General features: G+C 36.1%; 1 protein-coding gene across 1 annotated transcript in view; it reads right to left on the reverse strand.

Moving 5' to 3' along the window:
* The window catches only part of LOC107518834 (contactin-associated protein-like 3), a 192,690-nt gene that overhangs the window by 21,992 nt on the left and 143,327 nt on the right, over positions 1 to 27,371 (reverse strand). The window contains exons 13-15 of the mRNA XM_036218262.1: positions 20,998 to 21,195; positions 17,339 to 17,495; positions 12,004 to 12,131 (exon numbers count right to left, since the gene is read on the reverse strand). Coding sequence (XP_036074155.1) covers positions 12,004 to 12,131; positions 17,339 to 17,495; positions 20,998 to 21,195 — 483 coding nt within the window. The remainder of the gene's footprint in view (positions 1 to 12,003; positions 12,132 to 17,338; positions 17,496 to 20,997; positions 21,196 to 27,371) is intronic.

Here is a 27,371-nt window from a genome sequence, read left to right on the forward strand (position 1 = left end):
TTCTTATATTATTGCACTGGCTAGGATGTCCAGTATGATAAAGTTGTTGAATAGTAGTGGTGAGATTGAATAGCCTTATTTTGTTCCCAATACTAGGCGGAAAGCATTCAGTTTTTCACCAATAATTATGTTGCTAGTTGTTTTGTATAGATGCTCTTTATTAGGCAGAGGAATTTCCCTTTTATTCCTAGTTTGCTAAGAATTTTATTGTGCATGCTATTATGACAAATTAATTGTGTTAAATTTGTTACCTGAATAATTCAAATGATTATTTTCATATCAATCAATGCAGAAAAAGCATGTGATAATTTTTTATTAGACTATTAATATGGTTGATTACACTGATTGATTTTCAAATACTGAAGCAGCCCTGTATCCTGTGATAAACCCAAATTGGTGATTCTTTTAAATATCCCTCAATTATATACTAATGTTTTGTTGGGGATTTTTGCATCTCTGTGTTGACATTATCTGTAGTCTTTTTTTTTTTTTTGTACCTTCTTTGTCTTGTTTGAGAATCAAGGCATATTGGCCTCATAAAATGTCGGAAAAAATTTCCTCTTCTATTTTCTGGAAGAGATTATGTAGATATGGTGTCATTTCTTCTTTTGTAGAACTCACCAGTAAAATCATCACAGTTGGATTTTTTTAGAAGATTTTTAATTACAAATTCTATTCCTTTAATACTTTTAAGTCTAGTCCAATTGTCTGTTTCATTTTGAGTGAATTTACATATCTAGTGGTTATCAAGGAAGTGACCTATTTCATCTATGCTGTAGAATCTATGTGTAGGAAGTTGTTTGTAGTATGCCCTAATTAAACTGCTGATTTCTGTGGGGTCTGTAGCGACATCTCAACTTTCATTTCTCATATCGGTAATTTTTATTTTCTGTCTTTGAAAGGTTTGCTAGAGGTTTATTATTTTATTGATTTTTTAAAAAAGAATCATTGTTTTGTTTTGTTTTAGATCTCTATTGTGTTCTGCTTTTAATTTAATTGATTTCCATTCTAATCTTTATTATTTCTGTTCTGTTGTTTGCTTTAGGTTTATTTCTCTTTTTTTCTAATTTCTTTTGATGAAAGCTTAAATTATTGAATTGAGATTTTCTTTTTTCATAATATAAACATCCAATGCTATAAATCTTCCTCTAAGCACTGCTATAACTGTGTCCCATTAATTTTAATATGTTTTATTATCATTTTTATTCAGTTCAATATATTTTATAGTTGAGACTTTGACTCATGTATTATTTCATAGTTTGGTTTTAATTTCTAAGTGTTTGAGTCTTTCTCACTAACTTTTTGTTAGGGGGTTATTTATTTATTTATACTTAAAATAAGTTTATTGGGGTAACATTGGTTAACACAATTACATAATTTTCAGGTATACATTATAATTTAACATCTATATATTCTACTATGTGTTTACTACCCAAAATCCAGTTTCGTTAAGCTACCATATATTTGACCCCCTTTATCCCGTCTTCCTCTACTCCTCCTCCCCACCCCCTACTCTCTGGTAAACACTAGTTTATAGTCCATGTCCATGAGTCTCTGTTTCTCCTGTTTTTTTTTGGTTGTTGTTGTTGTTGTTGTTGCTTTTAGGTTTATATCCCACATATAAGTGATATCATGTGATTTTCTACTTTGCTAGTCTGGCTTATTTTGTTTAGCATGATTATCTCAAGGTCCATCCATGTTGCAAACGGCAGTATTTCAGCTCTTCTTATGGCTGAGTAATATTCCATTGTATATATGTACCACTGCTTCTTTAGCCAACCATCTATCGTAGGACACTTCAGTTGCTTCCATATCTTGGCACTGTGAATAATGCTGCTATGAACATTGGTGTGCAAATATCTTTTCAGATATGGGTTTTCAAGTCTTTGGGGTAAATAATTAGTAGAAGGATTGCTGGATCATATGGTAGATCAATTCTTAGTTTTTTGAGGAACCTCCATACTGTTTTCCATAGTGGTTGTACCAACTTGCAGTCCCACCAGCAGTGTATGACGGTTCCTTTTTTGCCGCATCCTCTCCAGCATTTGTTATTACTTGTCCTGGAGATTATAGCTATTCTAATAGGTGTGAGATGGTATCTTATTATGGCTTTGATTTGTATTTCTTTAATAGCTAGTGATATTGAGCATCTTTTCATTTATTGGTTGGCCATTTGTATGTTCTCTACAGAGAAGTGTCTGTTCAGGTCCTCTGCCTATTTTTCGATTGGATTGTTTGCTTTTTTTACTGTTATTGAGTTATATGAATTCTTTGTGTATTTTGGATATTAGGCCCTTATCAGAAGTGTTGCTTGCAAATATATTTTCCATTGTGGATGATTGTCTCTTTAGCCTGTTGACGATTTCTTTTGCTGAGCAGAAGCTTTTTAGTTTAATGTAGTCCCATTCATTTATTTTAGATTTTACTTCCTTTTTAATGAGGTCAAATTTATAAAATCCTCTTTAAGTCCACGGTTCTTGATTTTAGTTTCCATGTTTTCTTTTATGCATTTTATTGTTTCAGGTCTTATATTTCAGGTCCTTAATCCATTTTGAGTTAATTTTGGTGTGTGGTGATAGACAACGGTCTAGTTTAATCTTTTGCAGATGACTTTCCAGTTTTCCCAGCACCATTTATTGAAGAGGCTTTCCTTTCTCCACTGTATGTTTTTGAAATCTTTGTCGAAAATTATTTACCCATATAAATATGGGTTTACTTCTGGACTCTCGATTCTGCTCCAATGTTCCCTTTTTCTGCCAATACCATGCTGTTTTGATGACTGTCACTTTGTAGTATAATTTGAAGTCGGGCAGAGTGATGCTTCCAGCCTCATTCTTTTTTCTCAGAATGGCCTTGGCAATTCAGTGTCTTTTGTACTTTCATACAAATCTGATATTTTTTTTGTTCTATTTCTTTAAAAATGCTGATGAGATTTCGATGGGGATTGAATTAAATCTGTATAATGCCTTAGATAATAAATAAGGTACTCTTAACTATGTCAATTCTTCCAATCTAAGAACATGGACTATCTTTCCATTTCTTTGTGTTCTCTTTGATTTCTTTTAATAGGGTTTTATAGTTTTCCTTATATAGGTCCTTCGCATGTTTTGTTAAATTTATTCCTAGGTACTTTATTCTTTTTATTGTAATTTCAAAAGGAATTCTTATTTCCACTTCTTTTTCTGACACTTCATTATGAGCGTATAGGAACACTTTGGATTTTTGAAACTTGATATTTGTATCCAGAAACTTTATTGTAGCATTCTTATTGAGTCTTCAGGGTTTTCTATATAGAGAATCATGTCATCCGCAAATAGTGACAATTTGACTTCTTCGTTTCCTATTTGGATGTCGTTTATACCTTTCTCTTGCGTGATTGCACTCACTAGGACCTCCAATTTTATACTGAATAACAGTGGAGAGAGTAAACAGCCTTGCCTTGTTCCTGATCTTAGAGGGAATGTTTTTAGTTTTTCACCAATAAGTAAAATGTTGGCTGATGGTTTGTCACAGATGGCCTTTATTATGTTAGGTACTTCCCTCCTATACAGATTTTGTTAAGTGTTTTGACTATAAATGGATGCTTTATCTTGTTGAAGGCTTTTTCTGCATCTATTCATATAATCATATGATTCTTATTTTGTAATTTGTTAATGTGGTGTATCACATTAATTGATTATTATATGTTGAACCATCCCTGTGTCCCTGGGATGAAGCCTACTTGATCATGGTGTATAATCTTTTTAATATGTTGCTGTTTTCGGTTCACTAGTATCTTATTTAGGATTTTTGCATCTGTGTTCATGAGAGATACTGGTCTGTAGTTTTCTTTTTTGTGTTATCTTTATCAGGTTTTGGTATCAGAGTAATATAGGCCTCATAAAATGAGTTGGGAAGTATTGCCTCCTCTTCTATTTTTTGGAAGAGTTTGAGGAGAATAGGTATGAAATCTTCAAACATTTGGTAGAATTCACTGGTGCAGCCATCTGGTCCTGGACTTTTACTTTTTGGTAGGTTTTGGATGATTGTTTAAATTTCGATACTGCTGATCAGTCTATTTAGATTTTCCAGATCTTCTTGATTCAATCTAGGAAGATTGAATTTTTCAAAGTACAGATCCATTTCTTCTAGGTTATTAAATTTATTTTTTTATACTTTTCCATAGTATTCTTCTATGATGCTTTGTATTTCTGCGATGTCAGTTGTAATTTCCCTCTTTCATCACTGATTTTGTTTGTGTTCTTCCTCCTTTTTCTTTAGTGAGTCTAGCCAGGGGTTTGTCAATTTTATTAACCTTTGCAAAGAACAAGCTGTTCACTGCATTTATTTTTCTCTTTTTTTTTCAATTTCATTTGTTTCTGCTTTAATGTTGATTCTTTCTTTCCATCTGCTGACTTTAGGCTTCATTTGTTCTTTTTCTAGTTTTTAAAGATGAAGCAGTAGGTTGTTTATTTGGGTTCATTGTTGTTTTTTGGAGATAGGCCTGTAATGATATGAACTTTCCTCTTATAACCGCTTTTGCTATGTCCCATATAAATATGGGTTTACTTCTGGACTCTCGATTCAATGTATCTCTTGATCTCTCTTTTTGTTTCTTTCCGGACTCAGTTATTCTTCAGTAGCATATTGCTTCATCTCCACGTATCTGTGGTTCTTCCTTATTTCTTTTTGCAGTTGATCTTTACTTTCAATGTATTATGATCAGAGAATATGGTTGGCATGATTTCAACCCTCTTATATTTGTCAAGGTTATCTCTATGTCCCAGTATGTGGTCAGTTCTTGAGAATGTTCTACACGCACTAGAGAAAAATGTATAAACAGTTGTTTGGGGATGGAAGGCTCTGTATATGTCAATTACGTCCACTTGGTATAATGTGTCATTTAAAGATGTCATTTCTTTAATGATTTTCTTTTTAGATAATCTGTCCACGTCTGACAATGATATGGACAGTGATAGCATTTTGATCTGTTTCAGGCTTTAGTTCTGTTAGTAATTGCTTTAGATATATTAGGGCTCCCTGATTGGGAGCATAAATATTAATAAGTGTTATGTCTTCTTGGTACATGATTCTCTTTATCATTATGGAGTGTTCCTCTCTATCTTTCCTTACCTTTTTTTATTTTGAAGTCTATTTCATCTGATATTAGTCCCGCTACTCACACTTTTCTCTGAATGTTATTTGATTGAAATAACATTTTCCACCTTTTCACTTTGAGTCTATATTTGTCTTTGGAACTGAGATGTGTCTCCTGAAGGCAGCATATGGTTAGGTTTTGTCTTTTGATACATTCTGCAACTCTGCCTTTTCATTGGTACGTTCAGTCCATTTACCTTTAGCTGATTTTTGAAATAGGAGGTCTTCCTATAGCCATTTTCTCTTTTGCTTTCTGGTAGCTCACTGTTTCCATTGCTTCCTTGTCCTTGTTTCTGTTTTCTTTATTTTGGTTGGCTTTTGTGGGTTTTGCCTCTGGTTCTTCTTGTTTTCTGTTATATACTTCAGTTCTGAATCTTTGGTGTGAATATGTAAAGGATAGTTATATGTATACATAGTCATCCGTTTTTTCTGCACGTGACTTACCTCCATTCCCCTTTGCAAATTTGGATCTCTGAATCCTCCCTCTGTCAGTCATTGTTATCTTAATTTGTCCCAATGTATGCTGAACGTTCATTACTATCTTGCTGTAGCAATTCTCTTCTTATCGTTTAAGCTATAATGCCCTGCTCTTAATAAAGGTTGCACTCTTATGCTTCTATTTGCCTGATAGTCACTTTACTCCTAATTATGTATTCATTGTTGTTGTTGTTAATTTGTTTTAGGTGAGCCGACTCCTTTCAGTATTTCCTGTAGTGCAAGCCTCATAGTGGGGAATTCTCTCAATTTTGGTATGTCTGGGAAGACCTTAATTTCTTCTTCATATCTAAAGGAGAGCTTAGCTGGATACATTATCCTAGGATGGTAGGTCCTTTTACTTAATAGTTTAAATATTTGATTCCATTCTTTTCTGGCTCATAAGGTCTGCACTGAGAAATCCAAAGTTGTAATAGGTTTTCATTTATAAGTTACTGTTTTCTTCTCCCTGGCTGCCCTGAGAATTCTGTCTTTGTCATTGATTTTTGATAATTTTAATATGATGTGTCTTGGTGAAGGCCTTTTTGAGTTGAGGTAAATGGGTGTTCTGTTGACTTCTTGAATTCCAAGCTTCAGCTCATTCCTTAGATTTGGGAAATTCTCGTCCAGTATTTGTCTGAAAATGCTTGTTAGTCCGTTATTCTTTTTCTTGTCTTCAATAATGCCCATTATTCTTATGTTTCTTCCCCTGATGGTTTCAGCTAGTTCTTATATTCCTCTTTCATTATTTTTCATTCTTTGGTTTCTTTCTTCTTCTTCCTTCTGATTTATTTCTAGATTTCTTTCTTCGATATCACTGATCCTTTCCTCCATTTGATCGACTCTATTTCCCAAACTTGCTATTTCATTTTTCAACTCTTTCAGTGTTTTTTTTTTTTTTTTATCTCCAGAATTTTTATTTGGTCCTTGGTCCTTTATGAGGGTTTCAATCTCTTTGCTCTGCTCATATAGTTGTTTTTCTTAATTCCTGAAATTGTTAATATGTCTCATTTCAGAACTCACTGAGCTTTTTTCTGAAGTACCATCCAGAATTCTGTGTCATTTAAGGCACATTTTTCTGTCTCATTTTCTGGAGATTTTTCTCTTTCTTTCTGAGATGCTTTGTCACCTTGGCTGTTCATGGTGTTTAATGGACTATTTCTCTGCCTGGGAATTAATGAAAATATGTTCTTCCTTTTTTTTTTCCAGAAAGATTTATTATATAAAGGTTTCTCTTTAGCCTGCTGCAAAGGTAGCACTTTTCTTGTTGTTTCCAGTAGGTGGCATCTAAGCCTCTTGGATCCCTGCTTTATATAAAGCCATAAGAAAGTCTTTACATAATGCCTTTATTTCCCTTTTTATTTTATTTTTATTTTTTATTAAGTTTATTGGGGTAACATTGGTTAATAAAATTATATAATTTTCAGGTGTACATTTTAATTTGACATCTTTATATTTTATTATGTGATTACCACCCAAGCCTTTATTTTCTTGTATATATTAAATCATGCTCACTACCCTCAGTTTCAGTCCTTGTCAATGTTAGCAACAGTTTCAGTAGCGTTCACTCAGATTCCCCTGGGGCTCCATGGTGGTGGCTTGGGGGGAATGGGAGTGACCCTCTGGGTTGGAGGTTGGGGTTTGTGGCTCTGCATCTGTTTTGCAATGGTGGCTAGTAAAAATCAACTGTTGTTTCTCTGCCATCTGCTTCTCTTCTTTCTGCCCTGATGACTGGGCCCAACTCTGTGGATCTCACAACTCTCCCTGGCAGGGCTTTTTAGGGAATTCACTGCTCCATCTCTCCTTCCCCTCCTCCTACAGGGAGCTCCGGCTGTGAGAGGGATCTTCTTTATTTCTCCCAGTCCACTGCCTATCACCAGGGTTCTGACCTGTGCACAGATCCTACGCTCAGGTGTGCTGATGTATAGTTTGTTTTGTTGTTGTTGTTGTTGAGTTTTAGATGTTCAGCTTATTGTTATTTCAAGGGGAGCGATCTGCAGACTCCTCTCACTCCACCATATTTCCTTTCAGTCTCCACTACCTTTGTTATTTATGTTTAGTTTAATTCAATTATATCAGAGAATGTATTTTGAATGATGTATATCATTTAATATTTGTTAACGTTTGTTTTATGACACATGATATGCAGCATCTAGCTTAAAAATGTATGTGTATTTGAAATAAGTGTGTATTCTACTGTTGGTATTCTATAAATGTCAGTTAGATTGAGTTGGTTTTTGGTGACAATCAGGTTTTCTATATCCTTGAGGATTTTCCTTCTACAATAGGTTAGTGCAAGACAGCATTGTAGACAGCATATAGTTGAGTCATAACATTTGTGTTTTAATTGGTTTGTTTAGACCATTTAATTAAAATACTAATATCGATATGTTAGATTTAGATCTATTGTTTTATTATTTTTTTCCTGTTTGTTCTAGTTTTTGTTCTTCTGTTTCCTCTTTTTTTTGTCTCCTTTTATTTAAACATTTTTTAGTATTCTATTTTTATTTGTCTGTAGTGGTTTCTTTATTGGTTGTTCTAGGAATTACTATCTATATCTATCTCTCTCTCTCTCTCTCTCTCTCTCTCTCTCTCTCTCTCTCTCTATCTACTTACCTTTTTACAATCTTCTTAGAATCTATATCCTAACAGTTTCAAGTGGTATGGAAAACCTCACCAAAAATTTTGTCCTTCAGTCAGTCCCCTTTGTGTTGTTGCCACATGTATTACATCTACATAAATTAAGAACCCTGTGATATAATGTTGTATTTTTCCTTACGACACTCAAATTTATTTAAAATATTAGGAGAACGGTCTATTATATTTACTCAGACATTTGCCATTTCTAATGCTGCTTTTTTATTCCTGATGTCCTAAATTTCCTTCTGATATAATTTCCCTTCTATCTGAAAACTTTCTTTAGAAATTCTTTTAAAGCATATCTTCTGGCAATGAATGCTTCAAGTTTTCCTTTGCCTGAAAAGTTCTTTATGTACTCTTCATATCTGAAAGATATTTTTGCTGAATATGAAATACAGGATTTCCAATTCTTTACTTTCAGCACTTGAGAAATGTTTGGCCACTTCCTCTGGCCTGTATATTTCTGATGAGAAATTCACTGTCATTTGAATTGGTGTTTCTCTATAGATAATGCATCATATTCTCTGGCAGTTTTCAAAAATTTTCTCATTATCTTTATTTTATAAAAGTTGATTATGATGTGTCTGGATGTAAATTTCTTTGAGTTTATACTGTTTCAGTTTCATAAAATTTTTTGTCTTCTTTCTGCCAAACTTGGAACATTTCAGCAATTATTTTTTTCAAGTTTTTTTCAGCTCTACATTTTCTTGTGTTAACATAAATGCTAGGTCTTTTATTATTGACTCATGAGTCCCTGAGACCCTGTTCACTTTTGTCAATCTTTTTTCTCTTTTGTTCAGATTGGATACTTTATATATCTTCAAGATCATTTACTCTTTCACCTTAAATTTGCTATTTAACCAATCTAGTGCATTTTTTTATTTCAGTTATTATACTTTTTAGTTCTAAAGTTTCCATTTAGCTCTTTTTTATATATTCTATTTTTTTTTTTTTGCTGAAATGTTCTCTTTTATATTTGTTTCAAAAGCGTACGATTACTTGTTAGAGATTTTGTGAACAGCTTCTTAAATTCTTTATCAGATAATTCTAACCTCTGTTATATTGGCATTGGTATCTATTGGTTATTTTTTCCTATGCAAGTTTAGATTTTTCTGCTAAGCAATTTTGGATTACTTCCTAGATATTATGTTACTAAACTCTGGGCTTTGTTTAAAGTCTGTGAAGCATGTTGATATTTTTCTTTTCTATCTTTTCTCTTTCTTTCTTCTTTTTTTATTTATTTTTCTTTCCTTCTTTAATGCAGGCAGTTGTTTTGGTTAGGATCTGGCAACACATTATAACCTGCCTTCTGTGGGCCATGATTCTAATGGTAGGCCAGTTTTCAAGGCATTTGCAGAACTATTCAGATCTGCTTCACTCATGTACCATCCAGTTGCAAGTCTGGGTCCTGAGTGGTAGTCTCTTAGCTCAGTTCTTGACTTCTTTGGTCTATAATTAGGATAAAATCCATGTGTGTGTAGCTCTGAGGTGAACTCAGGATTTCATAAACAACTTATGGCTCTGCTTTCCTGAATAATTGCCTCTCCATACACTTCTAGGTACTTTCTGGTTCCCTGGTGCTCACTTTTCAGCCAGAAAACTGTTCTATTGCACTCTCCAACTTCTGCAACTGATCCATGTTCATTGTCAAGTGATGGGTGAACAGAGAAAGGAAAAAAAGTAGCATTTATATGAGTTTTCCCACTGTCTCGGAGTCACAGCTGCCCTATTCAGAGCAGAAGGCCCCTTCCTTTGGAGTTTTGACTTTTGCAGGCTCCTGAGTCAACTTTGACCATTAATGTCAGGGGACTGCCTGGGGACTGGGCCCTCAGAAAACAGAGAAAAATGGGAGGGAGCTATGATTCCTGTACTCCATGAGAGTTAGGAGTTCTTTGTTCCCTCCTCCAGCTAGGACTAGAGGGCTTCTCTTAGAGCTTTCTCTGGCCGTGATCCAGTGTCCATATCTAGGTTGGCTGAGATGCTGGAGGGAAAAATAAATGGTGAATTCTGGTTTCCTCTCCCTGCTACTATTTGTTTTCCAGAGTCCTACAACAACTACCTCATTAATTCTGTCTGGTGGATCAGAAGTGTGGCCTGCATTTTATATCATGAGTGAGAAAAACAATTCTTCATACTGTCATCAGTCAAGGCATGTTAACATGCCTCTACATTTAGATAGTCTACATCTCAATATTTTATTATCTGAAATAGAAAACTCTTACTTTACTAGTAAGATTAAGATATGTCAGGATTTCCTCACATGGCAACACCTCCTGTGGTGCCCCAGGGAGAGTTGTAGCTCCATAGGCCCCACTGCAGTCCTGTCCAGCTCAGAGGAAAGCATGGCCGTGACGGCCTGGGTGATGCTGCACTCTGGCCTCTCCTCTGATATTAATGACACAGGAGAATTTGGAGCAGAGGATCGACGTGGCCTCACTTTGTCCCCTCTGGCTGACGTATAATGTATGGGCTTAGTGGGCAGAAACAGAAGCAGGCAGGGCAGTTATGGAGCCACGGCAACAATCTAAGCACAAGTGGTAACGGAGGTAGATTCTGGATCCATTTTTGAAATGATAAGTAATGAGATTTGCTGGCAAATTAGATGTGGGTTATGAGAGGAAAAGAGAAGATATGAGTGACTGTGATGTTTTCAGTCTAAGGAGCAAGTGAAATAACGGAGTTGCCATGAACTGAGTTGAGGAAGGTTGTTGTGAAAGCATTTTATTTTTCTTTTCTCATTTTTTGTATGGTTGAAATACAAGTAAAAGTACAGAAGAGCCAGTTGGATGCAGGTTCTGGAATTCAAGGAAACTGGGCCTGAGGCAAAGGCATGGGGTCACTGACATCAATATGATATTTAAAACCATGAGACTGATGGGAAAAGATCACCAACGAAGAGCAGAGGAGAGAGGACCAGAAGAGAGCTTTGGGACACCTCAACATTATCCCACTGGAGAGATAAAGGAAGACTGGGGAGGAGGAGGGAAGGAGGAAAAACAGCATTTTGTGGTATTCTAGCCTCCAAGTAAGGAAACTGAATCAAAGAAGAGTAAATCATGAGAGAAGCCTAAAATAGCTGATAGTCCAATCCAGATGACAACTGGGAACAATAATTAGATTTAGTGACATCGAGGTCTCATTGGTGACCTGGAAAAAGCAGTTTCTAGAAAGTAATGGAGTAGATGGCCTGAATAGAGTGTGTTCAAGAGAGACTAGAAGGAGGAAAATTAAAAATTGTGTGCATGAATTTTATTTTAGTTGTTTTCGGGGAGTGAAGGATATAAAAGCAATCCAGATGCAGATGAAGGGGAAAGTGGAGTTAGAAGTGTTGAGATTTTCTATGTAAACACGCAGAACTGCCAGAAGGCATTAATAAACAGGTTTATCTTATAGGTCCTGTCTTCTAATTTTATCATTATCTTATCAATTTTAGACATCTTAGCATTCAGCAAAGTGCCTTATACTTAGTAGATCAATATTAAATAGTTGCTGACCAAGCGACATATTTCAGATGACTCCATGAGTCTTCACAGCAGTAGTCTAATTAAATACTATAGAAGAGACACATAATCCAGAGGTAATATAATTTTCCTCAATTACAATTATAGTATACACTTATAAGTTAGTACATCCCTCATGAAATATGGATTATCAGGAGAGACAGAGTTCCTGCGAACCCATGCCGCTAAATTTCTCATGAAACATTGACATGTATTATCAGGGCTCAATATACTTCCTCTTGACACTACTTACTGTCCCCCCGGCAGAGCAGAGGCCCCAGTGTATAGGCTGCTTCCGAATGTGATTGGCCTGTGTCTGTCATCACAACCCGAGTGACTGGCAGGTGCTCCTTACTGGAAAGGACTACTGTGTCGCTGGTCCTAGAAAACAAATACAACTATCTTCATCTTCCTCTGAATTATGTACAGAGAAGTAATTGTCTTTTATTGCAGTTCAAGAGGTATTAATGTAAATTTGTGAATACCTAAGTAATAGGCTCATCTGAACACTTAACAGTCATAGTAATGTATTTAATGAGGTCGTCCAAAGACCAGAAGCTTCTATATGACTACAGAGAAGAAAGCCGGTAGGTCCAAAATCTGGTTATGGGTACAGACTTGAGATTACATTTTCAACATGACTAAACAGCTCACCACCCTTTCAATTTTAGCCACTGTGTAATACTTAAATGCAAAACTCGTACATGCAAGAGCAATCTTCCTTCAGAAAAATCCACCTGACTAACAGGAGTTAGGTATTCAATTCTCAGATTTTTGTTTTTTACTTAAGTTTCAGAAATTTCTATTGTGATTTTCAAGCATTTCCTTACTTGTCGATACCATGAATTTAAAAACAAAGACAAAGCATAATATTGATTGAAAACCAAGATGAAGGTATGATACAATGCATTCTTAAAACTAATAAGTGGGATAATGTATGGGGAAGTGCTTGGCCAAAGATTGTCACAATCCGTTCATTTGACTAATGTTTATTGCCCATCTTCCAGTTGCCAGTCCCCACCCATGTGTTGGGGATGTGGACATAAAAACCACCATCAATACCCCTAGGAAACCTAGTGGATATTATAAAGAATAACAATAATAATAACATCATGTAAATGAATATTTTGGGAGAGTAATATAACAAAGACTAGACTAGGAGCCTGAGGACCTGGATGGTTATCTGGCTGTACCTCAACATCCTCTTTGGACAAAGGAGATTTTTCTATATCTTATTAGCTGTTAATATTTTTTTATTGTATACTCAATTACATATGTATTTTTGATTTATGGACAAATAATAGTTTGTCTAATTTATTGTTCTGATGCCCTGTACCTGTGTAGAACCTAGTCAGTTTTAATTCCTAACAATTACAAAAGACACTACTCCTGTATATACAAATTGAAATATTTGAATTTGCCACTTCTGCAGGCCAAAAAGTCAGCAATTTTGTATGGTTCAACCTAATAACTTTGCTGCAAAAAATCTGCATAACTTCATAGTTAACCATCACAATTCTGTTTAGGCATTAAAATCTTCTTTTAAGGTAGAAAATTTTAAATTATTAAGATTTTTATTTTTAAAAAATTTAACAAAGTGACTGGCAGTGCATATGGTAAGGTATGAAAAATGTGAATTACTTATCCTGAAAATTAAGAAACAGTTTTTTTGAATCAGGTTGCTTCCAAAAATCAGACTAAATAAAACAACATGACTTCATCTGGTTAAGCCTCTGTGATTCCTGCTGATGGACGTACACAAGCAGATCATCCCAAAGACATAACACCTGTATTTGTTGGGAATGGTGGTCACCATCCAGAAGGTGCCACTGAATTATGGCAAGACAGCTTGGAAATTAATTTTGTTACAAATGTGAGGATAATGCATAAAATTAATGTACTGGTAAACATTACATATAAGTATTTTACTTATTGTGATTGCTATTTTGATACAATATCCTAGAGGAAAAACATTAAGTGTATTAGTAAATTGAGGATTCTTGAATTTTAAAGAACAGTTTAAAAGCTACGGTTTAAATGCAGTGAAAATCTACACTTTAATATCTTTTTTTTTAACACTGATAGTGCATACAGAGACCTGAAAACTAAAGGAAAATTATAAAGCATGTCATGTTTATTAAGGCAGATATAATAATTGAGTCTTTTTCATTTTGCTTTTTGCAAAGTACTTTCCTGAATCTGAGGGAATTTTAAAGAATTCCTATTTAAAAGTTCTTTATTAGTACTAGCCATTCCCAACTGCCCATACTTTATATAAGATATTATTAATTGCCATTGTCACCAGGTTCATTCAAAAGTACCTAATTTACAGTGATATCCCAGTTTTTCTTCTGGCTTCTCTATTTTCCCCCCAAATTTGTAAACATTGGATATCTAGATATGATAATTTTTCATAAGTTTTAAACATTCAATAAGAGGACTTCCAAATTCGCCTCCTTTTTGTTTTAGTTCCTAATGCTCTAGAAATTATTCTTTCTGTTCATCTTTCTCAGTAGATATTTTTAAGGTATAACAGTTTTGACTACTTTGAGTTGTTGAGAAAACTACAAGGGAGAAGTATTGGGTCAACTTTGACATTTTATAATTGTTCAGTAAAAAAATTATGGTGAGAACATAATTATCATCATCTAGAATTTCATATTTTGAAAACTCCTGGACTCTCTAGTGCATTTCACTATTCTTTTGCTCATCCTTTTGGCAAACCAAGGCTGTATTAATTACTGCAGCATCCTAACATTCATCATGTCTGATAAGTCTGGTCTCCCCATCTTATTTCCTTCTTCAGAATTGTCTTAGCTATTAGTTTTCTTTATAGATAACTTTATTTTATAAGAATAGCATAATCTTTATTCCTTTGTTTTCATTCTTTTGTGTGTGGTTTTGAATTTCTCTCTCTCTCTCTCTCTCTCTCTCTCTCTCTCTATATATATATATATATATATATATATATATTTACATTCCTGTTGTTCATTTCTAACCTAAATGCATTGTAATCAGAGAAACTATATAATAACAACTACTATAAAACTTTTCATTTTGCTTTTTGGAACAATAGGGAAATTATTTTGCAAAAATGTGCCATTGTGCTTGAGAAAATTATGTATTCTATAATTTTATATGCCTAAAAAATCAAGTTGTCAATGTCATTTAAAATATTCTATATTCTTATTAATTTTTGTCTGCTTGAATTACCCATTACTAACAGATCTATATTTAAAAAATTTTTCCATCATGGTTGATTTGTAAATTTCTTCTTTCAGTTCTGTCAATTTTTTTCTATATACATTTTTAGTCGTTTTTATTAGAAGCATAAAAGTCTAGGATTGTTAGTTTTTTTCCTGGTAAAATATAAAAGTATCATTATATAGTGAGAGTAACTTTGTCCATATTAAGACATTTAAAATTTACTTTTATATATATTTGCATGGTGAAATTATTTTTTAGCATTTTACTTTCAATATTTCTAGGTGTGCAAACAAGATTATTGGTTTTTAATTCAATATGACATATATGGATTTAAATGGATATTTTCCTCACATTTATTGTGAATGACTACTTGCACATTTTTATCTTCTTTTATACTTATTGCTTCCCCTTTTTAAAAATCTCTTTTCCTATCTCTTTTTGGATTAAATAAATTTTTAAAATCCCATTTTTTCCTCCTTCCTTCCACTGATTTGAATACTATATGCTCTGTTTCTATTTTTTTGAGGTTACACTTAAACTTTTACTGTTTACACTTTAAGCCATTTAATGTTTATAAATACTTCTAAAACAAATTTAAATTTCAATGATATTTTCATTTTTAAACTTTTTTTTATTCCTTTATAAATCACAATCACCTTTGTTAATAGGATCTGATTGCTTTCTTGTGTTTCAATTCCATATATAGTTATATGTTATTGCTGTCTAGTGTTTATTTTTTATTTTTTAACCTCTGAGTTTATAAATTTCTTTCCTTAATATTTCTTCTTGCATCTAAGACCTTCTTTATAAGATCACTTTTATCCTGAAAACCATTCTTAAAATTTTTTTTAAGACACTTCTTATGGAATCTGCTGGTGGTAAATTTCTTCAGTGTCTGTCAAGATCTTCATTTTATCTCATTTTTGAAAGCAGTGAACACTTGGAATTTGACAGTTGCTGCACTTTTGCACCGAGGGGAGTGTTCCATCTTGGGGGCTGTGGTCTGTGCTGTTAAGAGGAGATCAGCTGGCTGTCTAATCGTCTTTCTTTTTAAGAGTCTTCCTTTGATCTCTGCTCCCTTTTATATTCTCTTTAGTGTTCTTTGATTTCACCATGACATTTATAGATATGGATTTACTTTTGTTTATCCTGATTGTTATTCCAGTATTTTCTCAAATCTGGAAATTTCTCAGTTATATGAATATTGCCTCTTCTTAATTATCTTCAATCTTCTCTTTTGAAACTTAAGCATATATATGTTCAGTCTTCTTCACACCACTCCTTTATGTCGTTGCTTTCTTAGTTACCATTTTGTTTCTCTCTTTGCTATATTTACATGTATTTTCTATTTAGCCAATTTTCTGATCACTTGTGTCTATTATCTGATCCAACAAGTTTTACATTTCAATGGCATTTTCATTTTTCTAAACATTCATTTGTTCGAAATCACAATCATCTTTGTTAGTAGTATCTTATCGCTTTCCCATGTTTCAATGCCAATGTTTACTTTTCAAACAGATTACATATTTACTTTATCTTATGTTTTTAGGGTATGCATTATATGAGATTTTTAGACATACAATCTATCTTTATGGTTTCTTCTGGCTTCACTTCTCTCCTCCAGTGTTGTGTATAACACTGGATTGTGAGCTTATGTTTGCTGGCATTTTATCTGTGGGAATCCTGTGAGGCCTGCACAGAGAGGGAAGGCAGTCTTCAGTAAAAATTTCATGTAATTCAATGATGAGTGATTGGTGTCTCTAACCTGTGGCCATGTTAACTTAATTCAAGGACCAACCAGGTCATGTAAATATGAACTCTAAATCTGTGTGAGGGCATATTTACAGATATGAGTTTTCAAGGAGTTATTTTTTCTACCTGGAGTGCTAACTGGAAAAACTGTCCTCACCCTTTTCTTTGAGTTTGTAGCCTTTTGAGACCTCCAGCTCTATGGGCAGGTATATGTTCCCTTTCATGTATTCAAGCCCTTGTCTGATTTCCCCTAGGTGGCCATTTAAAAACACAACTAAAATTAGGGAGGTCAGCTAACAGTCCTGGATTAGCCTTGTTAATTGGGTTAAACTTAATTTTAAGAAGCCTAATATTCCACTAATTAGTAAAACACTAATCTAGTATTCTTATTTCATCTTATTAGAAAAATAAAATGGCACGATTATTTATTCACAGGTAAACAGAGATAGCTACCTTAATATTTTAGGCTTCAGATTAATTACATCATACACTTCAAAGTTTATACTTTTCACTTGCTAGGGAGTACTTCATTCTCTTTATTGTACTGTCTTGCCTCGTGTCTGCCTAAGGTAAACAGCTTAAGCAAGAAAAAAATTACAGTTTGCACAGGGAAATTATATGGAAATCACCATTCATTCCGGGCAGCATCACAGTTGCAGTAATATTGAGAATCAATGCAGTTCCCCTCTAATCCACAAGTACACTTTTGAGCATCAGGCAGAGAACTTCCCCAGTAAGTGTGTGTTTCATTGGTTCTTCCAACCCACCAGCTCACTGGGGTTCCATCTGAAAAACAAGTATGAGAAAGATAACACCTACTATGGCTCCCACTACCTGCATTCCTAATAGAGTTCCCTTACTCCCCTCTATTAAAACAGGTTATTTTGGAAGAGAGAATATTTTAACTCTGAATAGGATAATTTTGAAGAGGACTTCCAGCTGTTTAAATATATGTTAGTATCAAGATTTGCATTATCACCATATTTTTTTTCTCTTATTAGAAAATGAACAAGTAGCACTTAGCTCATTCAGGCATAATATTTACATATTTTTCTTGAGGATCCAATTACATAATTTATTTGGAAATTACATTTAAAAATTGGCATCAAAATAAAAACCAGAGTAATTTAAACACTGAATCTGAAATTTGTTTGAGATCCTAATATATCATTGAAATAATTTAGTTATTATAGAAATATGGATTTCTTTCACTTTATTCATTAGCTAAATACACTGGTACTTCCTATCATTTCTCAGAAGTATCTGGAAGACATGTGCTGCTTTTTTATACTGAATGGGTTAACTCTGTATTTGGAAACAAAAGCAGTGGCACTGACAAGACTTCTCGCTACATGAAGTGATTCTCAGGCTCAGAACAGTTCTGAGGTAACTACAGCTCAGTTCTTCAGCACAACCCGCTCCTCAACCCCTCCTCAGCACAGCCCACAATTCAGTGACAGAGGCTGCCTCAGCTCTACAGGACCGCATGATTGTGCTAAAGCCTCTGCTGAGGCCCCTTTCCAGTTTTAGCACACCCCAGGATGTTTACAAAAGGCAGAGCATGCAGGAGGATGGAGAGGAAACAGTCCCTAGGAAGCAGGGAGTGAGAGAAGGAGAAGAAATAAAAGTGACATCAAATCAGCTGGTTCTGCGAAGATGCCTGTCCCATTCAGTGTGCTATTTCAAAACCGTAGGTTGTCCCCATCGGACCGCCCGCAAGAACCTGAAACATAGCTTAGCCTCTCCATAACTTACAAGTCCACTGCTCATTATGGCTCCCAGTTTGATGAGACTTCTTCTGCTGACAGTCTCTCAGCTTGAAAACACCTCCACTGCATCCATTACCACCCACCTCAGGTCCAGTGTATAAGATACATGCCAAGAAATCAATGTCAGCAGTCTTGTTTTTGTAACGTGTTTAAAACTTATTTCTAGGGCATAGAAGATCCTTTTAGCTCATATATTTAATAGATATTTTTCAAAATACTATTTTAAAAACATAATTATTCTTTCATAGATCAAAGAGCAAAGAAATCATCACACACAGATAGATGCACAATTTTGTGTTTATATCAGAACTTTTCATTTTCCCTATAAAATAAAAATGCATTTGGTTCCATTCAAGATTTCTTTGAGTAACCTAAAGAATCTGCATAAAAACTAACTAAGTATAACATGAAGAAAAATTAGAGGTTGGAATGGAAAGGAACAGAAGAGGCATTAATGACCAGGGTGCAGGGGCTCTGCTTCCTCAGTCATTTTAGCCCCTAGTTCACTGTCCTTCTCTCTAGCCACAACTACATTCCCCAAAGACTTAGCATTCCTAGGATGGCGACCTAATAGTTTATTAGGACCAACACTGACTGTCACAGAACTTCCTCATTAGCCACCCATAATCATATCTCCTGAAACTATCTGTAATGTAAAAACCTTAAGGATGCTGGAGGAAAAATGTTCCTGGACCCTGACAAGATCTTAGGTCCAAGTGTTCTGCCCCAGCCCTCTTGAAACACCAAAGTGACACAAGAGCTGCTGCACTGAGGCCCCAGCCTTGCTGTATCTCTTCTCTTGATTAACACAATCTCAGTTTCCTGACAACTTCTGAGAATTTAAACAGCAGAAAATTCTTGGGATATAACTAAATTTTGACTGACATTCTCCAATGTAACTTATACAATTCTTAAGCTATTTGCTTCCCACACTGCAGTCACCTTGTACTGTTCTCACATTGCAACAGTCTAATGAGGGCTTTGGGTGAAGGCATTATTTGTTTTCACTCCTTCCACACAGGAGTAGCATCGATCCCCTGCACATTCATTTTTGTCTATTGATAATGCAGAGAAAATTGGTACAATTTTAAGGTATATAGGCAAATTAGTGCAAAAATTTTATGGTGTATTACCCTCCTCATTTCTTCCTAATTAAGAGCTTCCGGAAATATATAGTTCTCTGTTGAATTTGTCTGTTTCTGCTGAAAATTCTCTGGTAGCAGCACATAAAAAATGCAAGTAACTTGAGCATGTATAGACAATGAAGTCCATTTCGTTTCTTTAGCAAGTATCTAACAAGTTTAAAAGTCTTTTTCTGTATTTTCCCCTAACCTCAACTAAATACTCATTTTTTGTTGTTGCTTTTGTTGCTGTTTTATATATTTATATCAAAGGGGTGACAACAAGTAATCTCTTGCAAATCAATAGGTGGACACTGACACCTCCATGTGGTATCTGGATTCTGGAATGGACCATATGCTAGTATGTGTGAGTTTGCTCCCTGACTCACTGGGTGTTATGTATTCTGACTTTGTTAGTCAGAACCCCACCTGCACTGTTCCATAGCACTGACTTACACTTCGGGAGGCAGCTTTCTCATTGTCCTGGGAACAGACAACTTCAGTTTGGTGATCTATTTGGCAGCTATGAACTAACAGTAAATACTAAACCCTTGAGCATTAACTATAAATTCAATAAACTGGAGACTTGCAATTAAGTAGCATTTACTTCATGTGATTTATAGATGTGCAATTAAGTCCTAGTGAAATTAGCTCTGAAAACTCAAAAAAGATGAAGAAATTTTCCAAGTTGCACAGCTGCTGAGTGACAAGCTTGGAACTTGAACTCAGAGGACCCTGTATACCTCCTTCTGCTCACTGTATTCCCCAGATGCCTGATCAGAGAAGGGGTAGATTAGCCTCCAGGAAACCAAGGAGTTTCATGAGACAGTGGGGTTGCTCAATCTGACAAAATGAGATATTTCAAAGGAACAAAATACAAAACTAAAAACAGAATGTTTCAGGGTAGACTAAAAACAGAATGTTTCAGGGTAGATATAAATAATGAACTATTAGCAGTTACGTTATGTGAAAGAGCTACATGATATCAACATTGTTCTCTAGTTAGTAATCACCCAGGACACAAACTGCATTAAGCCTGTGAAAAAAAAATCCCGGCATAATCACCTGCGAATAACTACACCATGATGCCATTAGCAATCCCTTCTAAGATAAAACAGAATTAAGGTGCAGCTGCCCTTCATTGTGAATGAGTACCGAGAGTCTGAGGGCCTTGAAAGGAGGCTTTTACTGCCCAGCTGAGTCTGAGAAGAGACTTGAGATCATTTGGAGCTTTGAGCAAACAGCAATATGTATTGACCTTGCTCTTTGCTCCAAGAAAAAACATTTCTGTAATTTCCAGATTTTGACTCATTGTGCACAGATTCTCCGGCATCTGTGCAGGCCACTACGACCTGCAGTAACTACAGACCACAATGGCAGATTGCTCTGATTACTCACCATGACGAGATGAAAGCCTTGACTTCCTGCAGTGGAGAGCTAGCTCTTGTTGACAGTGGTCTGCATGGTCGATTATGGCCTGAAGCTGATCTGTGCTGGCCCTGTACTTGAAAAACACAGGATGGGAGTTTTCTTCATTTGAGCTTTTGACCCTGGCCAAGTGGGAGCCATTGTGCTGCACTGACGTCCATGCTGTGTCTTATAGGCATAAATGGGGTTGGGAAGGGAAAAAAAGACTGTGACTAGGTTGAAATAATTAAAAATAAATACAAAAATATAAAGCATCTTTTATGTGAATTAAGAGTTTTATTTTTATAGCTATCAGATCTCTTTGAGATTGGAATCAAAGTGGGATTCTTAAAACATAAATAGTAGGGATTTCCTTTATGGAAATTTGTATTAACCCTGAAAGTAGTCGACATTGTCAGGGAGCCAATTTTTTAAAATTCTGTGTTATAAAATTCAAAGTTATAAATAGAACTTTTCAGCTCTTAAAAATGTTTTTCTTTTTCATTACCAGAGAATAAAGCCGGACTTTAATTGTGTATATATTTATCTTCAAAAAAAATATTCTTCATCTGCTTGAGCATCTTTTCACCTGATTATCAAAGATTTGTGCAGGATGTACAGCTGAAAACAAGCAGCCCATGTGGCCATGTGAAATAATAAAAATAAGTATGTTTGACAAAAATTGGCTGTTAGTGTATCAGTAACTCATTCAGTGTTCAGCACTAAAAAAACACAGTGCTTTGGAGTATCTAATAAAATTCCTGGCAGTAACCACAGCTATACAAATGTCTGCCAGAAAATTCTGATGTATGTCTGTTACAGTGATTACTTATATTTTAAAAAGAGATTAAAAAAATACTTCACAATATTCATAACAGAAACATACACAAAAACAAAAAACGACATCTTGCCTTCTTTTGCCTTCTCCCAAATCATCTCCCACCATGAAGGTTCAAAGCTCCCATAGTACAAAATGCTCATGGTGGCTAAAATGCTGACTTCATGTTGTCCTAACTCAACTACATTTATGTCGCCAAGTCACATGACTTACTCTGTGACATGAATTTGGTAAAACGATCAGTCTATATATAAACTTTCCAAATTTCAGGAGTAGGAAACAGTCACGTGGAACTCATTTTCATTATTTTAAATAGCTACTACATGACAAAGTTCAACAGTCCAAACAGTGCTACAAGGAACCCACTGAGGAGCCCTGCTGGTCCCTATCCCTGTCCTGCATGGGAGAAATCTCACAGCCACACCAGTGCTTACAGACTTCTACCTCATCAAATACACCCAGAGATCCGAAGGGCCATGCCAAGAACTCTGGCTGGAAACCTAAGGAAAAACATCACAAAGTATGCAAAATGTCATAAGAACAGGAACAAACTGTAAGTCAGCATGACTAATTCAGTTTCATATTCATTTAGGAAAAAAAAAGTTAATAGATCATCTTCCTCTTTCTGCTCACTCAAGGGGGTTCTGAGTGTTCCTATGGTGTCTTGAAGTCCATAGATCTGCCCCCCCCTCCACTTTTAATTATGTTTTCACTAGACATTTTATATTTCAACATTTTCCTGGAAAATTACTTAAATGGGCCTGCTGCTATTTTTTTGTAATTATCTACTTCCATTCACCCTCAGGTTTTCTTCTATCAAATGAAATGAGAGTAATAGAAGCCACATAGGAGACTGTGTTAGGCTTAGGAGTTCATCAATTATAATGCCATTGTGTCATTTATTCTCATGGCTTATGGCACAAAGAAAAATGATATGCCTGCATAGTTCATATAGGTTACTGGTCAGCATGATAGATTTATGATTTTGCATGGTTAAAATGTAATAATAGAAATCTTTTTCAAGTAGAAAAAAAGGAAAGGTTAAAAAGAATCTCAAAACAACTTTTCTTGAAAAAAAGTATTTAAACGATCGCCCTTTCTAGAAATATTTAAAAGGCCTCAACAAAGACACATTATGTTTTCATAATATTCTACAATATATTCTTTTCATAGACTTCAAAACTATTTGTGGGAAGGGACCTTTGAAATATGACATAATCTTTGCTTTCAAGCATAAGGAGACAGAACAGAGGATTTAAGTGGATAGCATGATTAAAAAGTACTTAGCTGCCATTCACTGTAGTTTGAAGCACAAATTAGATCTAAAGAAATTAATTGTAATAGCAGACAAATTTAACCAGGATTTTCGAAGTATCATTGAATGAGACCACATGAGAACATGTTCATCTAACTCCCTGGTTGACAGGTGGCTCCTGGTCCACTACTTGCTCAGGGAAGTGAACCTGCTCAAAGTTAACCTGATGGTTTGGTTTGGTAAGCAGTATAGAAAAATTATAACTCTGACTCACCATATAAGACATCCTCTGAGGTAAGAGTTACATCAGGACCCCTCCTCATAGTCACCAAAATGAAAAACAGCCTTGAACTATAGCTTTGACATAGTGAAGCAGTTCGGTAGTTTAAAACTTCCTGCTAACGCAGAAAATGAAGGGGCTAGGGAAAGTCCCCAGCATAGGTAGGTGCAGAAGGACAGCTGGTGTGACCTAAAATTTGCCTTTACTTCATTATACGATCACTGTAATAAATTAGCACTACGTTTAAGGCTGTACCCATTATGCATCTAATGCTATGACAGTTCTGAGAGTCCAAACATGGTAAGAAAAGAGGCTTCTCCTCAATTTTGGAAAAAACAACAACAACAACAACACAAAACTCTAATTTCCACAAAGTGACCACCCCAAATCATGAATATTCCACCCCCCTCCTTGAGTTAGATTAATGGGTAAAATCCCCAAACCGACCACTAATGGGGCAGCTCTCCCTTGAGTCTGCCCGCTCTCCCATCTTGGCACAAGTCTTTGGGGCTGATCAATTTTGGCAGCTTGCTCTCCCTTTTAAGAGTGAACTTACTCTGTCTTCAAGGCTGACTGCTCCTGGTGGCCTATTCTCCCTTCTAAAAGTGTATTCTCACTTTTAATAAAACTAGCTTGCATAAAATTAACTTACTGGCATCTATCTTCAATTCTTTGTCAACCAGATGCCAAGAACTGAGGTCCAGGAGTTTCAGAACTTCCCAGAACCAGTAACATCTTTCTGGTGCCGTGACCTGGATCTTTATGGTAAGCATGACCCTTTTCATTTCTCTAGTCAAGAGGCTGGCTCCCTGCCTTTTTATATACTCACACCAATCTCTCTCTCTGTTGCCATGCCCTATGCACTTGTATGCTTTCTCCTGTTTCCTGGCTTCTGCCTACAGGACCTGACTTCTCAATCTGTGACTTTTTTTTCTGGGGATTGCCTAATCAGGCATTACTACACTGACCTTGTTGAAAGCTTAAACGCCGAAAGGGGCTTATTCCATCATTAGAAGGACTAACAGGAAAGGTCATTTTCAAAATGATCCTCTTGCTCCATCCTCAAATTATTTCAGGACGTTGCCCTTGGACTACCCTTAGCACCCCCCGAGGATGGCAGCAACCTACTTAGTACCATTTCTAGGAGAAATTAAAAAGATAGGTTACAATCTAGGCTGTCAGGCACATGTCCTTGGGTCAACCCAAGGGCCAGTTCGCCACAGACATCTGGTAGCAAGTCGGTGGGGTGAGGAAGGATGCCCTGAGGCTCCGCTAGGAGAGATCTTGGTTAAAACTCTTTGGGGGACACCCTGAAAGAACCTAAGGTTTGTCATCTTTCATTTTAGGTGCCTATTTGTGAATATGGGAAATGTCCCATCTACTATCTGGAGCCACTGCTTGGGTACATACTGAAGAATTGGAATATTTTTAAATTAGATGAACTTAGGAAAAAGAGGCTTATTTTTTATTGTAAAAACTTACATCCTCAATATAAATTAGGGAATAGAGAAACTTGCCCAGAAAATGGCAGTACCAATTATAATACCTTATAGCTAGACCTATTTTCCAGAGGGAAGGCAAATGCCTTGAGTTTCCCTACGTACAGGCCTTCATAATGCTTACAAAACCCTGGCCCTTTGTAAAAACCCTTTACAGACCTCTGTTGTAGGAGCTTCCCCTGACATCTTAGATGACCCTCTCCTCGGCAGCCCTTCTGTCCCTCAGGAGGGGATCCAAACACCAGTGGGCTCAACAGTGGAGTCTGCTTCTCCAGGGACTCCAACCTGCGATCAAGTTCAAGCTTTGGGTATACTGACCCTTCTTGCTACTCTCCTTTATACCCTGGCCTGCCTGAAGAAGAAGAACCTAGCCTAGGGAGGGTTACTTGGAGTGAGGCCTCATACCTCCTACCTGCTCCAAAAATGTTACCCTTTAGGGATATAGGGCAGTGGGACAGAAGGCACTATATGCATCCATGTCCTTTTCTCTATTATTGACCTAAAACAATGCAAGGGAAAATTTGGATGCTTTTCAGAGGATCTTGCCCATTTTATTTAAAACTTCCAGTCTTTGACTTTGGCCTTTGACTTAGCCCAGAGGACAGACTGTTTTTTCACTCCTTTTAAGAATCCCTCAGTGCCTCATTTCCTTATTAGGTAGAGATCTTTTAAAAGACTTAGGAACCACTTTGAGATCCTGAGACATCCCTCTATTCTCAACAGAAACACCGCCCTACTAGATAATAAAATTTCTGCTCAGGGCCTTGAGGCAGTTGTACTCACAGTCTGGGACCAGGGAGTTCCTGTGAGGGCAACAATTGCTCAACCAGTGGTTATATAATTAAAGCTGAGAGTTGCCTACCCTCAGAGGAGACAGTACCCAATTTGGAAGGAAGCGCTGGAGGGCCTGAGGCCTATTATTAACAAATTGTTAGAGCATGGACTCTTGGTACCTTGCCAGTCACCTTGCAGTACCCTTATTCTTCCAGCAATAAATACCTCTGGGGAACACAGGCTAGTCTAGGACCTGAAGCTAATAAATGAGACTGTAGTCCCTCTTCATCCTACTGTAGCCAACCCCTATACCATCCTTACTCATCTTCGGGAGATACACAATGGCTTACTCTTCTAGATCTAAATAAAACATGTTTTTTTTTTTTCCCTGCAGATACCCAATATTGTTTGCCTTTGAATGGCTTGACCCAAAAACTTAAAGATATCAATAGAACACTTGGACAACACTCCTACGGGGTTTCTGGGACAGTCCCCACTTGTTTGCCAGAGTCCTGAAAAGAGATCTGAGAGACATACGATTAGACAAAGGGGCTATTCTTCAATATATGGATGATAGTCCAATACGCAGCCCCTCTGAGGGCATTTCCAATTTTAATATCAATAAAGTTCTCAATTTTCTTGGAGATCGAGGATACAAGATTTTTCAGAAAAATACCCAAATATCACAGCAATGGGTTAATTGTTTAGGGTACATACTAACCCCTGGCAGCCAGCAGTTATTGACTGACAGAAAGAGGGCCATCTTGAACTCAGCCATATCCAAGACAGAAAAAACATCTTCGAACCTTTTTTTGAATGGCTGGCTTCTGTAGAATATAGATCCTTAGCTTCAGATTACTAGCAAAGCCACTTTATGAAGCCAGCAAAGGTCCAGACTCAGAATCCCTTGACTAGACAAGAGGTCTTGATAGAGTTTACGAGACTATCAAAAGGGCCTTGACTGAGGCTCCTGTCTTGGGTCTTCCAGATCTTACTAAGCCCTTTTCTTTGTATGTGGCAGAGAAGCAGGGAATAGTAATGGATGTCTTAGCCCAGAGGTTAGGGGTATGTTCCCAGCCAGTTGGATATTTTTTTTCAAAAAAATTAGATAACGTTGCTTGTGGATGACCTCCTTGCCTGTGAGCAGCAGCAGCAGCAGCAACAGCTTTGTTAGTAGAGGAGGCTACCAAGTTAACCTTAAAACAACCATTAGAGGTCCTGGCCTCTCAGCAAGTTCAAGGAACTTTAGAAATGAAGGAGCATCTCTGGTTTACTGAGGCAAGGCTAACTAAATACCATGCCCTCCTCCTAGATGCCCCAGAAGTAACCTAAAAGCCCTGAGATACTCTAAATCCAGACTCATTAGTGTCAACTGAACCTTCTCCTGATCCAGCTCACTCTTGCTCCAAGGTAGTCAATCTTTTCTACTCAAGTAGGGCTGACCTCTCTGATATCCCTCTAACAGGTCCAGATGAGGATGATTTACTGATGGCAGCAGCTTCGTACAAAATAGACAAAGGAAAGCAGAATATGCCATCATCAACTTATATGAAACTATAGAAGCCCAACCCCCACTGCCACCTACATTAGCCTGGAAAGCTGAGATTATAGCCTTAACTTGAGTGTTAACACTGGGATAAGAAAAAACGATAACTATCTACACTGATTCCAAGTATGCCCTTCTTATCCTCCATGCGCCCATGCAGGCATCTGAAAAGA

This window comes from Rousettus aegyptiacus, unplaced genomic scaffold (assembly GCF_014176215.1).
Source record: "Rousettus aegyptiacus isolate mRouAeg1 unplaced genomic scaffold, mRouAeg1.p scaffold_m13_p_3, whole genome shotgun sequence".
Taxonomy (NCBI): domain Eukaryota; kingdom Metazoa; phylum Chordata; class Mammalia; order Chiroptera; family Pteropodidae; genus Rousettus; species Rousettus aegyptiacus.